Source organism: Entelurus aequoreus, linkage group LG10, assembly GCF_033978785.1.
Source record: "Entelurus aequoreus isolate RoL-2023_Sb linkage group LG10, RoL_Eaeq_v1.1, whole genome shotgun sequence".
NCBI lineage: Eukaryota > Metazoa > Chordata > Actinopteri > Syngnathiformes > Syngnathidae > Entelurus > Entelurus aequoreus.
In genome coordinates this window covers 71,250,458-71,264,937 of record NC_084740.1, presented here as the reverse complement: position 1 = coordinate 71,264,937, position 14,480 = coordinate 71,250,458, and the positions used below count along the sequence as shown (strand labels likewise).

The 14,480-nt window shown below is 34.8% G+C and overlaps 1 protein-coding gene across 1 annotated transcript in view; it reads left to right on the top strand.

The window, feature by feature from the left end:
* Positions 1–5,989, top strand: part of LOC133658998 (telomere-associated protein RIF1-like) — a 45,242-nt gene extending 39,253 nt beyond the window's left edge. Inside the window, exons 33-35 of the mRNA XM_062061584.1 lie at positions 1,641–1,791; positions 1,872–1,995; positions 5,399–5,989. Coding sequence (XP_061917568.1) covers positions 1,641–1,791; positions 1,872–1,995; positions 5,399–5,676 — 553 coding nt within the window. The 3' untranslated portion in view covers positions 5,677–5,989. The remainder of the gene's footprint in view (positions 1–1,640; positions 1,792–1,871; positions 1,996–5,398) is intronic.
* The last annotated feature ends 8,491 nt before the right edge of the window (positions 5,990–14,480 follow it).

Genomic DNA, 14,480 nt, shown 5'->3' with positions numbered 1-14,480 from the left:
AAGATGGCGCTGTCACGCCAAATTTCTTCCCTCTACAAAAACCTTCCCTCCCCCATTTACTTCCGTGGTCATGTTTCCTCTTACGTCATTGACAGCGGTCGATAGCACTTCGGCTTTGACTGCCCGTCGCTGGAAGGATACTTCGTCTTTGACAGCTGCTGGAATCTGAAGAAATCGATTATTGTTTTTTCTTTGTACAGGCGCGAAACAGGACAGTCGCGTGCAGGTTAAGGGCCCCCGGCAACTTTGTGATTTTATTGGACGCAGCCCCGGAAGTAAATGGGGGAGGGAATTTTGTAGAGGGAAGAAATTTTGGCGTGACAGCGCCATGGCACAAACAATGAGTTTGAGTTTGAGTTTATTACAATAACACACCTTTTGAGTTGCTGCGTTTCCATTACCCCTAGAAATGTACAAAATCTAAATATGGCAATAATAAACTGGTAATGGAAACACACATTTAAAAAAACCCTCTTAAATATCGCTCAAACATTTTTGCGCGCTCATGAGGTGGTTTTTGAGAGGTTTCGATATTGAAGTGTTTTGCAAAAGTTAAAGTTAAAAAGTTAAAGTACCAATGATTGTCACACACACACACACGAGGTGTGGCGAAATTATCTGCATTTGACCCATCACCCTTGATCAAAGCATGATGAAATCACCTTTTTAAATTTTGGAAGGCATTTCAACACCTTTTATTTGTCCTGCCAATGCAGGACAAATACCGTAATTTCCGGACTATAAGCCGCACCTGACTATAAGCCGCACCAGCTAAATTTAGGGGAAAATACAGATTGTTCCATATATAAGCCGCAGGGTTTTGATGTGTAATTACCGTAGTATATAGGGGTTCCTGCTACCACGGAGGGGATTGTCGGGACAGAGATGACTGTTTGGGAACGCAAAGCGTCCCATTTATTAACAATAAATCTTTCAATCATTCAATCAAACTTTCACATCTTTGACATGGCGAACAGCATTCGTGCACAGTACAAATAATACAACGGTGCAAAGTAATACAAAGTGCTCGCCTGTACGTTATCAAAATAACCAGCCTACCGGTATATGAAAAGTCAGTCTTTAATCATTGTGTCATCGTCTTCCTCCTGCGTACTAAAACCACCAAAATCCTCTTCGTCGGTGTCGGAGAAGAACAGGCCGTAAATAAGCCGCACCCTTGTATAAGCCGCAGGGACCAGAACGAGGGGAAAAAGTAGCGGCTTATAGTCCGGAAATTACGGTAGGTCCTGCGTCACCTATTGACATCAGGGACTGCAAAATCTTCCTCAAAAGTGGAGTCTAGAATTACGGCTCATTACACAAAAAAAACTGTTAATGGAAACACCTACAAGTCGCAAATGTACTTTGTCAAAATTTTTGAAATATTGCTTTTATTTTGCGAAAAACTGCAATTGAAACGCAGCTAGCTTCCCTATCGGTGTTCCATCAAAACTATTTGTTGGACACAAAACACTATAGTCATTAGCGAAGAAAAATCCATAAATTAACCACACAGTTTTAAGAAGCCGCAGGGTTCAAAGTGTAGGAAAAAAGTAGTGATTTATAGCCTGGATTTAGACCCAAAGTAGAAGCCATTTTTAGTCTAATATTAGAGTTTTACCATGTGGTTCTTCTGGCAGGTCTCGTGGTTTCGGTCAGCTGGTGCGAGCGCGCAACATCAAAACAGTCGGCGACCTCAGCTGTCTGACCCCCAGTGAGATCAAGACGCTTCCCATTCGCTCCCCAAAGATCTCCAACGTCAAGAAGGCGCTCAAGACCTACGAACAACAGGTACATGTGCCACGCAAACCGTTTTAGTGCGCTCCGTTTTCCCTCGGTTGTCTTCTGACCTGCGACGACCGCTCCTGCAGCGTAAAGGAAGAGGCCTTGAGGAGTTGAAGAGTTTTGTGGAGATGGAGATGATGACCTCAGAGCTGGAGGAGACCAGCACGACTCCCAACCAGGATGATGAAGACAAGAGCAACGAAACGTTGGGTATGTACGTCAAGTAGAGCTGAAAACTATCGAGTTTTTTAAATTTTTCATGACCTATTGAAAAGAAGGAGTAGGAGGAAAATATATCTATACATCCATTTTCTACCACTTGTCCCTTTCGGGGTCGCGGGGGGTGCTGGAGCCTATCTCAGCTTCATTCGGGCGGTAGGCGGGGTACACCCTGGAGAAGTCGCCACCTCATCACAGGGCCAACACAGATAGACAGACAACATTCACACTCACATTCACACACTAGGGCCAATTTAGTGTTGCCAATCAACCTATCTCCAGGTACATGTTTTTGGAGGTGGGAGGAAGCCGGAGTACCCGGAGGGAACCCACGCAGTCACAGGGAGAACATGCAAACTCCACACAGAAAGATCCCAAGCCCGGGATTGAACTCAGGACCTTCGTATTGCGAGGCACATACACTATTTTATTTCAAATGCAACCTTCCTCTGATTATAATCCCTCAGTTATAAAGGCAGAAAGGAGATGTCAACACAAGCATGGAAAACACTCAATGTCAACAAAATAGTAAAATCACATTGAACACTTAACAATAAGCTCTTAAAATGAAGGTGCAAAAATAAGGAATATGTAAGAAATGCTTCATAAAGTGTAATACAATAGTTCAAAGTGTGAAAATGTAAACATAGAAACCTGAGAAGATCTATTTTCTGCAGGTTTAGTTGCATTCTGGGCCCCTAAAACAGTTTTGACACCAAGCTGCAAACAGACAGAAGTGGAAACCTGATGTAGTTTGGTTATGGCTGGGCGATATGGCTGAAAACTGTATCACAATATAAGTGTATTATATCGGTCGATATCTATAATTATTGATATTTTTATCACCTATGGAAAATAAGAACCAGGAAAAATATATAAAATGTATTATAACCTCTTCAGCTAACAATGCAGAAAGGAAATGTCAGCACAAATATGGAAACAATGTAAACAAAATTAACAATCATCTGTCAAAATGAAAGTGCAAAGTAAGGAATTGAAAAAATTGTTTTAATAAAGCGTAAAAAAATAGTGCAAAATGTAAACAGAGAAACTTGAGAATAACTTTTTTCTGCAGGAAGTTACAGCTGTGCTCTAAAGGATGAGCACGGCTAAGGCAGTGTGGTATTAACGGTCTTGGTAGTTCTGACTACGGTAAAAAGAAAATCCCCAAAAACAATTTTTTTTCTTTTTTGACTTTCCATACAAAGAATCAACTGCCAGACAACAAGATGGCACAACCAAATGTGATAGTTGATACTGTCACCTGATTGGCTGTTAGCGTATCACGCCCACTGATCAAAGATCACTTCCTGCGTTACTCGGTTACCAGAAAGTGAGTGCCTTTGCTCGTGCGACCAACCTTGCTTCGCAACTTCACATTTTTTCCGACGAAGAAGACACAAAATCAAAGGTTTTATCGAACACATTTTTTATTGATTGATCACGGAAGCAATATATATTGATATCATTTTATCGCACAGATCTGATGTTAACCCACGGATGTCAAACTTGTTTTCATTGAGGGCCACACCACAGTCATGGCTGCCATTAGAGGGCCGCTTGTAACAGTAAATAAATAATGAATTTGCCTATGAATTGAAATATTTTACTTTTTTTTTTTTTTTTTACAGGAAAAAAACTGGCAGCTTAGTTGCCAGATTTTTACTGTAAAATACACTACTGTTCAAAAGTTTGGGGTCACCCAAAAAATTTTGTGGAAAAGCCTTAATTTCTAAGAACAAGAATAGACTGTCGAGTTTCAGATGAAAGTTCTCTTTTTCTGGCCATTTTGAGCGTTTAATTGACCCCACAAATGTGATGCTCCAGAAACTCAATCTGCTCAAAGGAAGGTCAGTTTTGTAGCTTCTGTAACGAGCTAAACTGTTTTCAGATGTGTGGACATGATTGCACAAGGGTTTTCTAATCATCAACTAGCCTTCTGAGCCAATGAGCAAACACATTGTACCATTAGAACACTGGAGTGATAGTTGCTGGAAATGGGCCTCTATACACCTATGTAGATATTGCACCAAAAACCAGACATTTGCAGCTAGAATAGTCATTTACCACATTAGCAATGTATAGAGTGTATTTCTTTAAAGTTAAGACTAGTTTAAAGTTATCTTCATTGAAAAGTACAGTGCTTTTCCTTCAAAAATAAGGACATTTCAATGTGACCCCAAACTTTTGAACGGTAGTGTATATGGCGTTTGTTTTTTAAATTATTTTTACAACATATTACTGTAAATAGAAATACAGTAAGGCTGTTTAATTATATGTTGGCAACTCGGCTGCCAGTTTTTTTTTACCATAATAAAATATGGTACCATAAAATCATCAACCGTGGATTTTACTGTAAAAACAAAACAAAACTGGCAGCTCAGTCGACAGAATTTTACTGTAAAAAAACTAACATTGGTAGTTTTTTTTTTCAACTTGCAGTAATATGCTGTAAAAAAACAACTCCCTAAATTTTACAGTAAAATCTATTGGTCATTCTTATAGTGTACAATTTGATGGATAAGTTAAGCAGATATTTAAGTATTTATTTGGATTTTGACCCAAAAAGTTAGATAATATAATATTTGTTGCAATATTTGTCACACCATTTGTTTTCCCTTTCAAACTAGAAAAAAACCCTTATACCTTTTAGTAAAGAAAGAAAATAGAAGGTATTTTATTGATGCATATTATTTCCAGGCTTTTGCGGGCCATATGATAATGACGTGCAGGGCCAGATATGGCCCGCGGGCCTTGAGTTTGACATCTGTGTTAAACCATCAGGCCCTTCTAAGCACTTTGAATAAAACCTTCAATTTTGTTTCTCTAATCATGCGTTCACCCACTGGTCTGTTTGTGGAACTAATGTGCATTTTAAAATAGTCAACTAACTTGAAAGGGAACACAAACTATCTAATAAAAGTTTATTTAATTAAATATTTGATTACATTTAATAAGTTATTTAGAGAATAATGGTTGTGTGTGTATATATATATATATATATATATATATATATATATATATATATATATATATATATATATATATATATAATTAGGTAAATATAACTTATTAAATATGATATTAAAGGTCAAAACAATATAACACAAACATCAGATGTTCACTTAATAATACAGGTAATAATAAAATGAATATACGTTTATAGATGGCAGCAGTGTGTCAGCAGTGCAGTTGTGTCCAGCATTAAAACTGCTTGTTTTGTGCTCATTAGCGCCACGTCAAATATCATACAAGTTACAGAGGCAGCAGAGTTATTAAGACAACAAATTTAAGTCGCTCCCACGACTGAATGGGTCTTATAAAAGTAAAAAATTCCATGAAGAGTTTGAAGTTGTGGTTTAAAAATAGGTTATCTGATTATCTCTTTGTGCAGCCACAGAGTTGGTGGACCAGCCAGGTCCAGTTCCTACCGGGCAGGGTGACGAGCACTCAAGCCTCCAAACCCCCACCGGGGTCCCCGAGGCTCCTTCAGTGGCTCAATGGGGTCTCCTGTCCCAGCTGGACTCTCTGGACAGCGAGATGACTCCGCCTCTTCTCAACCAATGTTCTCCCCAGCAGCTGTTGGACGTCCATCAGCGTCTGACGGGCCTCACGAGGCGCGTCGTTCTGGAGATGAGTGTTCGTCTCGGCGCCGCTCAGGAGCGTCCCTGATTGCTCCGTGGACAACACCCCCTGTGCCCTTTTGTTTTTGGTTTTTAAAGTCACTTCTTCGTCTGCGTTTTACCAAACGACCCTTGTTTTAACATACACACACTCTGTGTGTTTAGCTTGTAAATATTGTAGAACGATGACTTGTTTTAAGCTAACAAGTAGGTTAGCATTTATTTTTATTGTCATGTGTGCTTTTTAATCAGTTAAAATAAAAACATTGGAATGAATGTATTTGAAAGAAAAACTGGAGTTTTGAAAGTGTTTTCTGTTCATTTTTCAAAAGTGTGATGATAACCATAGAGCTGGGCATTGAGCTTTGAAAGTTCACTAGTTGACAGTAATGTTCTGCAAACAACTTCCTGTTTACTACAAGGACTAGTTTTACTTGACCTGTGTCATACCTCGTATTTTTTCACTTGCTAAATTTGACTTGAAACACTGCCTGGGCCACAGTTTGACCCTGGAACAGATGAATTGACTTGATGTGATTGTCTATAAGGAGAAGAAGCACCACTCGATGGAATGTTTGTGCGCCTTCATCCTCTTAAGTGTCTCTCCCCTACCTCCCCCCATGCAGAAGTGAAGATGTGTTTATGTCTGCAGAAAAAGTGGTTGCCAAATGCTGTGCTGCATTCCCACACAACTAGGAGCCAGGACGCGTCAGGAGAGGATCTTCCAAAGACGACTCGAGGGATGATGATCATAAAGTGTTGGATGTCGCTTCAGCTTCTTCTGGGACACGTCTTGACGCTCCTGGCAGTCCATCCATCCTCCAGCAGCAGTAAGTCACATGATCAATATGCCACTCAAGTCTCGTCATCAATCAATAGTATATACTTACATGTGTTGGTACTCAACTGAGTCAGGCACATGATCAATAATATTGTGAAATGTACTGATTGGCCAAGTTACATGATCAATATGCCACTCAAGTCATGTGATCAATCAATAGTATATACTTGCATGTGTTGGTACTCAACTGAGTCAGGCACATGATCAATAATAGCGTGAAATGTACTGATCAGCCAAGTCACATGATCAATAATACTTAAATGTATTGGTGATGAACTAAGTAGGTCACATGATCAATATCGTGAAATGTACTGATCAGCTAAATGCACATGCTCAATAATATATACTTAAATGTATTGGTAATCAACTAAGTCACATGATCAATATGTACTTAAATGTACTGGTAATCAACTAAGGCACATGATCAATAATGTAAAATGCATTCATTAGCTAAGTCACAAGATCAATAGTATATACCTGCATGTATTGTTAATCATCCAAGTAAGGCACATGATCAATATTGTCGGGAAAAGTATTTATCAACTAGTTCGCATGATCAATAATATATACTTAAATGTGTAATCCGTAATCATCTAAGGCGCATGATCAATAATGTCGTGAAATGTATCGATCAGCAAAGTCCCATGATCAATATTATATACTTCAATGTAATCAACTAAGTCACATGATCAATGTCGTGAAATGTATTGATGAACTGAGTCACATGATCAATAATATGTACTTAAATGTATTGGTAATCAACTAAGGCGCATGATCAATAATGTCGTGAAATGTATCGATCAGCAAAGTCCCATGATCAATAATATATACTTCAATGTAATCAACTAAGTCACATGATCAATGTCGTGAAATGTATTGATCAACTAAATCACATGATCAATAATATGTACTTAAATGTATTGGTAATCAACTATGGCGCATTATCAATGTTGTGAAAGGTATTGATCAATAATATATACTTAAATGTATTGGTAATCGTCTAAGGCGCATGATCAATATGTGGTAAAATGTATTGACCAACGTAAGTCGCTTGATCAATATGTCACCCAAATAGGATCAATTGTTAAATGATTGATATGCAGAGAAGTGTCTTGATCAGTTAAGTCACATGACCAATATGCAATAATTAAATGTTTTGGTCAGTTAACTCTCATTATTTGTAAGTACTAATAACCAACTTAAGTTACATGATCAATAATTTGTAGTAAACGGTGATCAACTTAAGTCCCGCCATCAATGTCATACATTCACATGATCAATAATATAATGTATTAATCAAATAAGTCACATTAGCCGTATGAACTAAAATGTATTGACCAACTTGATCAATGTGTCACCTAAATGTATTGATCAATTAAGTCATATGACCAATATGCAGTGAAATGTATCGATCAGTTAACTCCCATGAATACTAAGTACTAAAATGTATTGATGGCCGACGTAAGATCCACGATCAATAATATGTAGTGAACTGAATTACTATCAACGAGGGCTGGGCGATACGACCGAAAACTATATCACGATATACGCTTTCTATATTGATCGATAATTATTGATACTTTTTATGACTTGTTTAAGCGTGCTATTCATCAGTGTCTGGCAACCAGGGAGATAGACTTGAAGGTAGTTGCAGATTTAAACCACTAGATGGCAGTAGTGTATCTGCTGTTGAAGACTACACTGATTAAACAGACAAGTGTCCGCATGTTGCCACAGTCTGCATTAAAGCCAATAAAACCAAATACAAGTTTCTGTTATTAAGTTGACCTGTGAAGATATTTGTTTCTCTTCTCGCTCCATGCAGAGAATCCACAGCGAGACAAAAAGACGGCAAAAACCCCACTAGTTATGAGAGATGTGTGTGTGTGTGTTCCTTTAAGAATGGCAGTGTGTTGTGTGAGTGGCGACTGGCGAATGTGTCCTGAAGAAATGAGAATAAAGCGACCAAATTTTTACGACAATAGCAGACCCGCTGTCAGGTAGAGTGAAGGGTGTGACACCCGGAGGAAAAGTCGCCCCTGAGCTCCACGACTGCGATCTGGGACTGGGAGGTGGGAGCCGAACAGCAGGAAAGGTGGAGTTGATACTGTTACGTGATTGGCTGTTAGCGTGTACCTCCCATTGCTCGGTGAATACTGTCAACCGATTGGCCGATAGCTTGTCCCTTCCGTTGCTCAGTGACACCTTCCTGTTTCCTGGTCTCCTAAACCACGAATGACTCCATAAAACGAATCTTGCTTCATAATTTATTGTTTCTTCTGACCAAAAAACACAAATACAGTATATTTCGAATATTTTATCAAACGCATTTCATATTGATATCTTATTACCGGCCCAATCCTACTATCAATTAAGTCATATGACCAATATGGAGTAAAATGTATCGATAAATTAACATACATAAATACTAACTACTAAAATGTATTGATGACCGACTTAAGTTACATGATCAGTAAAACTGAATTACTATCAATAAAGTCACATGATCAATATGTCACCCAAATGTATTAAACAATTAACTCACATGTTGAATTTATCTAGTGAAATGTATTGGTGATGGATTTAGTCATTTGTGCGATCAATAAGTAGTATAGTAGAATGTATTGATCAATAAGTAGTGAAAGTGTATTGTGATCAACTGCAAGTCACTTGATCAATGACATGTAGTTCAATGTATTAATCAACCAACTAAGTCACCTGATCAATATGTAGTAAAAATGTATTGGTGATCAACTAAGTCACATGATTGATATATAGTGAAAATGTCTTGGTGATCAACTAAGTAAGTCACATGATCAATAGGTAGTAAAAAGTATTGCGATCAACTAAGTCACATGATCAATATGCAGTAAAAATGTATTGATCGAATAAGTAAGTCACATGATCAATAAGTAGTGAAAATGTCTTGGTGATTAACTAAGTCACATGATCAGTAAGTAGTACAAAGTATTGCGATCAACTCTGCAAGTCACTTGATTAATGACATGTAGTTCAATGTATTGATCAACCAACTAAGTCACATGATCAATATGTAGTAAAAAGTATTGTGATCAACTAAGTAAATCACACGATCAATAAGTAGTACAAAGTATTGTGATCAACTCTGCAAGTCACTTGATTAATGACATGTAGTTCGATGTATTGATCAACCAACTAAGTCTCATGATCAATATGTAGTAAAAAAGTATTGTGATCAACTAAGTTACATGGTCAATATGTAGTAAACATTTATTGATCATCTAAGTAAGTCACATGATCAATAAGTAGTAACACGTTTTGTGATCAACTAAGTTACATGATCAATATGTAGTAAAAAGTATTGTGATTAACTAAGTCACATGATCAATATGCAGTTAAAAAGTATTGTGATCAACTAAGTCACATGATCAATATGCAGTAAACATTTATTGATCATCTAAGTAAGTCACATGATCAATATGTAGTAAAAAGTTTTGTGATCAACTAAGTTACATGATCAATATGTAGTAAAAAGTATTGTGATTATTAGATTAACTAAGTCACATGATCAATATGTAGTAAAAAGTATTGTGATCAACTAAGTCACATAATCAACAAGTAGCAACAATTTATTGATGATCAACTAAATCACATGATCAATATGTAGTAAATAAAATTGTGATCAACTAAGTCACATGATCAACAAGTAGTAAATGTGTTGGCGATCAATTAAGTAAGTCACATGATCAACAAGTAGGAATAATGTATTGGTGATCAACCAACTAAGTCACATGATTAATATGTAGTAAAAAGTATTGTGATCAACTAAGTCACATGATCAACAAGTAGTAAATATGTGTTGGTGATCAACCGACTAAGTCACATGATCAACAATATTAGTAATCAATAATGTCGGCCATCTTTAAGAGTTATTTTCCTTGCAGGACTTGTGGCTTTGAGAGAAGAAGAAAGATGTCCTCTTTTCTTTCCTCCTCCTCCTCCGCCATTGTTTCCTCCCCTGCAGCACAGACAGGAAGTGACGGTAACCATGACAACATTCAATATATATGTACACCTGCACCACCTTGTGTCAAGTCCATACAGCAAATACATGACCTGGTGCAGGTGTACCTCCTGCACATGTTATTGATCTGATAATCATTGAATCATATTATTGATGTTTGATCAGGTTGACAATCATATTGATGAATATTATTGATGTTTGATCAGGTTGATATAATCATATTGATGAATATTATTGATGTTTGATCAGGTTGATATAATCATATTGATGAATATTATTGATGTTTGATCAGGTTGATATAATCATATTGATGAATATTATTGATGTTTGATCAGGTTGATATAATCATATTGATGAATATTATGGAAGTTTGATCAGGTTGATATAATCATATTGATGAATATTATTGAAATTTGATCAGGTTTATATAATCATATTGAATATTATTAATGTTTGATCAGGTTGATATAATCATATTGATGAATATTATTGAAGTTTGATCAGGTTCATATAATCATACTGAATATTATTGATGTTTGATCAGGTTGATATAATCACATTGATGAATATTATTGATGTTTGATCAGGTTGATATAATCATATTGATGAATATTATTGAAGTTTGATCAGGTTGATATAACCACATTGATGAATATTATTGATGTTTGATCAGGTTGACATAATCACATTGATGAATATTATTGATGTTTGATCAGGTTGATATAATCATATTGAATATTATTGATGTTTGATCAGGTTGACATAATCACATTGATGAATATTATTGAAGTTTGATCAGGTTCATTTAATCATATTGAATATTATTGATGTTTGATCAGGTTGATATAATCATATTGATGAATATTATTGAAGTTTGATCAGGTTGATATAATCACATTGATGAATATTATTGATGTTTGATCAGGTTGATATAATCATATTGATGAATATTATTGATGTTTGATCAGGTTGATATAATCACATTGATGAATATTATTGATGTTTGATCAGGTTGATATAATCATATTGATGAATATTATTGAAGTTTGATCAGGTTCATATAATCATACTGAATATTATTGATGTTTGATCAGGTTGATATAATCACATTGATGAATATTATTGATGTTTGATCAGGTTGATATAATCATATTGATGAATATTATTGAAGTTTGATCAGGTTGATATAACCACATTGATGAATATTATTGATGTTTGATCAGGTTGACATAATCACATTGATGAATATTATTGATGTTTGATCAGGTTGATATAATCATATTGAATATTATTGATGTTTGATCAGGTTGACATAATCACATTGATGAATATTATTGAAGTTTGATCAGGTTCATTTAATCATATTGAATATTATTGATGTTTGATCAGGTTGATATAATCATATTGATGAATATTATTGAAGTTTGATCAGGTTGATATAATCACATTGATGAATATTATTGATGTTTGATCAGGTTGATATAATCATATTGATGAATATTATTGATGTTTGATCAGGTTGATATAATCACATTGATGAATATTATTGATGTTTGATCAGGTTGATATAATCATATTGATGAATATTATTGAAGTTTGATCAGGTTGACATAATCACATTGATGAATATTATTGAAGTTTGATCAGGTTAATTTAATCATATTGAATATTATTGATGTTTGATCAGGTTCATATACCGTAATCATATTGAATATTATTGATGTTTGATCAGGTTGATATAATCACATTGATGAATATTATTGAAGTTTGATCAGGTTCATATAATCATATTGAATATTATTGATGTTTGATCAGGTTGATATAATCACATTGATGAATATTATTGATGTTTGATCAGGTTCATATAATCATATTGATGAATATTATTGAAGTTTGATCAGGTTGATATAATCACATTGATGAATATTATTGATGTTTGATCAGGTTGACATAATCACATTGATGAATATTATTGAAGTTTGATCAGGTTCATATAATCATATTGAATATTATTGATGTTTGATCAGGTTGATATAATCACATTGATGAATATTATTGATGTTTGATCAGGTTCATATAATCATATTGATGAATATTATTGAAGTTTGATCAGGTTGATATAATCACATTGATGAATATTATTGATGTTTGATCAGGTTGACATAATCACATTGATGAATATTATTGAAGTTTGATCAGGTTCATATAATCATATTGAATATTATTGATGTTTGATCAGGTTGATATAATCATATTGAATATTATTAATGTTTGATCAGGTTGATATAATCATATTGATGAATATTATTGAAGTTTGATCAGGTTGATATAATCACATTGATGAATATTATTGATGTTTGATCAGGTTGATATAATCATATTGATGAATATTATTGATGTTTGATCAGGTTGATATAATCATATTGATGTTTGATCAGGTTGATATAATCACATTGATGAATATTATTGAAGTTTGATCAGGTTCATATAATCATATTGAATATTATTGATGTTTGATCAGGTTGATATAATCATATTGATGAATATTATTGATGTTTGATCAGGTTGATATAACAGAATTCATCACTGGACCTCAAGGGGAGAAGGTGGGTCAGAACTCCTCAAATCATTTGAAATAAATAATTTGACAAGATAACAAAACATTATTACAATATTGTCAAATGTATTGTAGCATGATTTACTTTAAATTATATATCATGTAAAATTATACAAGGACACATGCATGTTGTACTGTAAATTGTATTATAGGGGTTGTCAGACAGGTGCGTGTACTAGTGGTGCATCAAAAAATAATCACTTGATTAAAGTACAGTGTTTTATTTCCAACATTGAATATACGTGTTAAACCTCTGTCTTGTTTTAGTGAATACTTAGACCTACTACACTACTGTATTTTAATGTTGTCATTATGGTGGTACTTAATGAATACTTAGGTCTACTACACTACTGTATTTTAGGGATGTCATTATGGTGGTACTTAATGAATACTTAGACCTACTACACTACTGTATTTTAGGGATGTCATTATGGTGGTACTTAATGAATACTTAGGTCTACTACACTACTGTATTTTAGGGATGTCATTATGGTGGTACTTAATGAATACTTAGGTCTACTACACTACTGTATTTTAGGGATGTCATTATGGTGGTACTTAATGAATACTTATACCTACTACACTACTGTATTTTAATGTTGTCATTATGGTGGTACTTAATGAATACTTAGACCTACTACACTACTGTATTTTAGGGATGTCATTATGGTGGTACTTAATGAATACTTAGGTCTACTACACTACTGTATTTTAGGGATGTCATTATGGTGGTACTTAATGAATACTTAGGTCTACTACACTACTGTATTTTAGGGATGTCATTATGGTGGTACTTGGAGAGCCAAAAAAGTTATAGAACCACTGAGGTTAGACTTGAGTGATGTTTATGTAATATTAATATGGGAAACACATGGTTGATGTTACATCATCTTTTGTAGTAGAGTTGTGTGTGTGTGTGTGTGTTACGTGTGTAATGAACATTAAGTTGTCATCTTATTAAAAATAAAATAAATACAAATACCATTTATTTAAATATTTCATTTTTTTTAACTTAAAATATACTTTATTATAAAATAACCTTTCGTGAATTATTTTGTTATTGTTGTTGAATTTTATTATACAATAAATAGTATAATAAATGTACAGCCATACAATTTATGTTCCATAAACCTTATGTGAGGATCAAACCTCAAATAGAGAACATTAGCTTAGCAACAGTTATACGCTTTTATTATTATTAATAATAATATTTATTAATATTGTTATTGTGAATATATTTGTCGTTATTCTGATTTTTTTTTTAAAGGGATGTAGAGGACCCCAAGGATCTAAGGTAAGGACCCGCACCCGCACACACATGCACAGGAGAAGTCCAGGTGTTGTGTGTCAAGTATTGTGTGTGTTTCAGGGGGAATCAGGTGTGATGGGTCC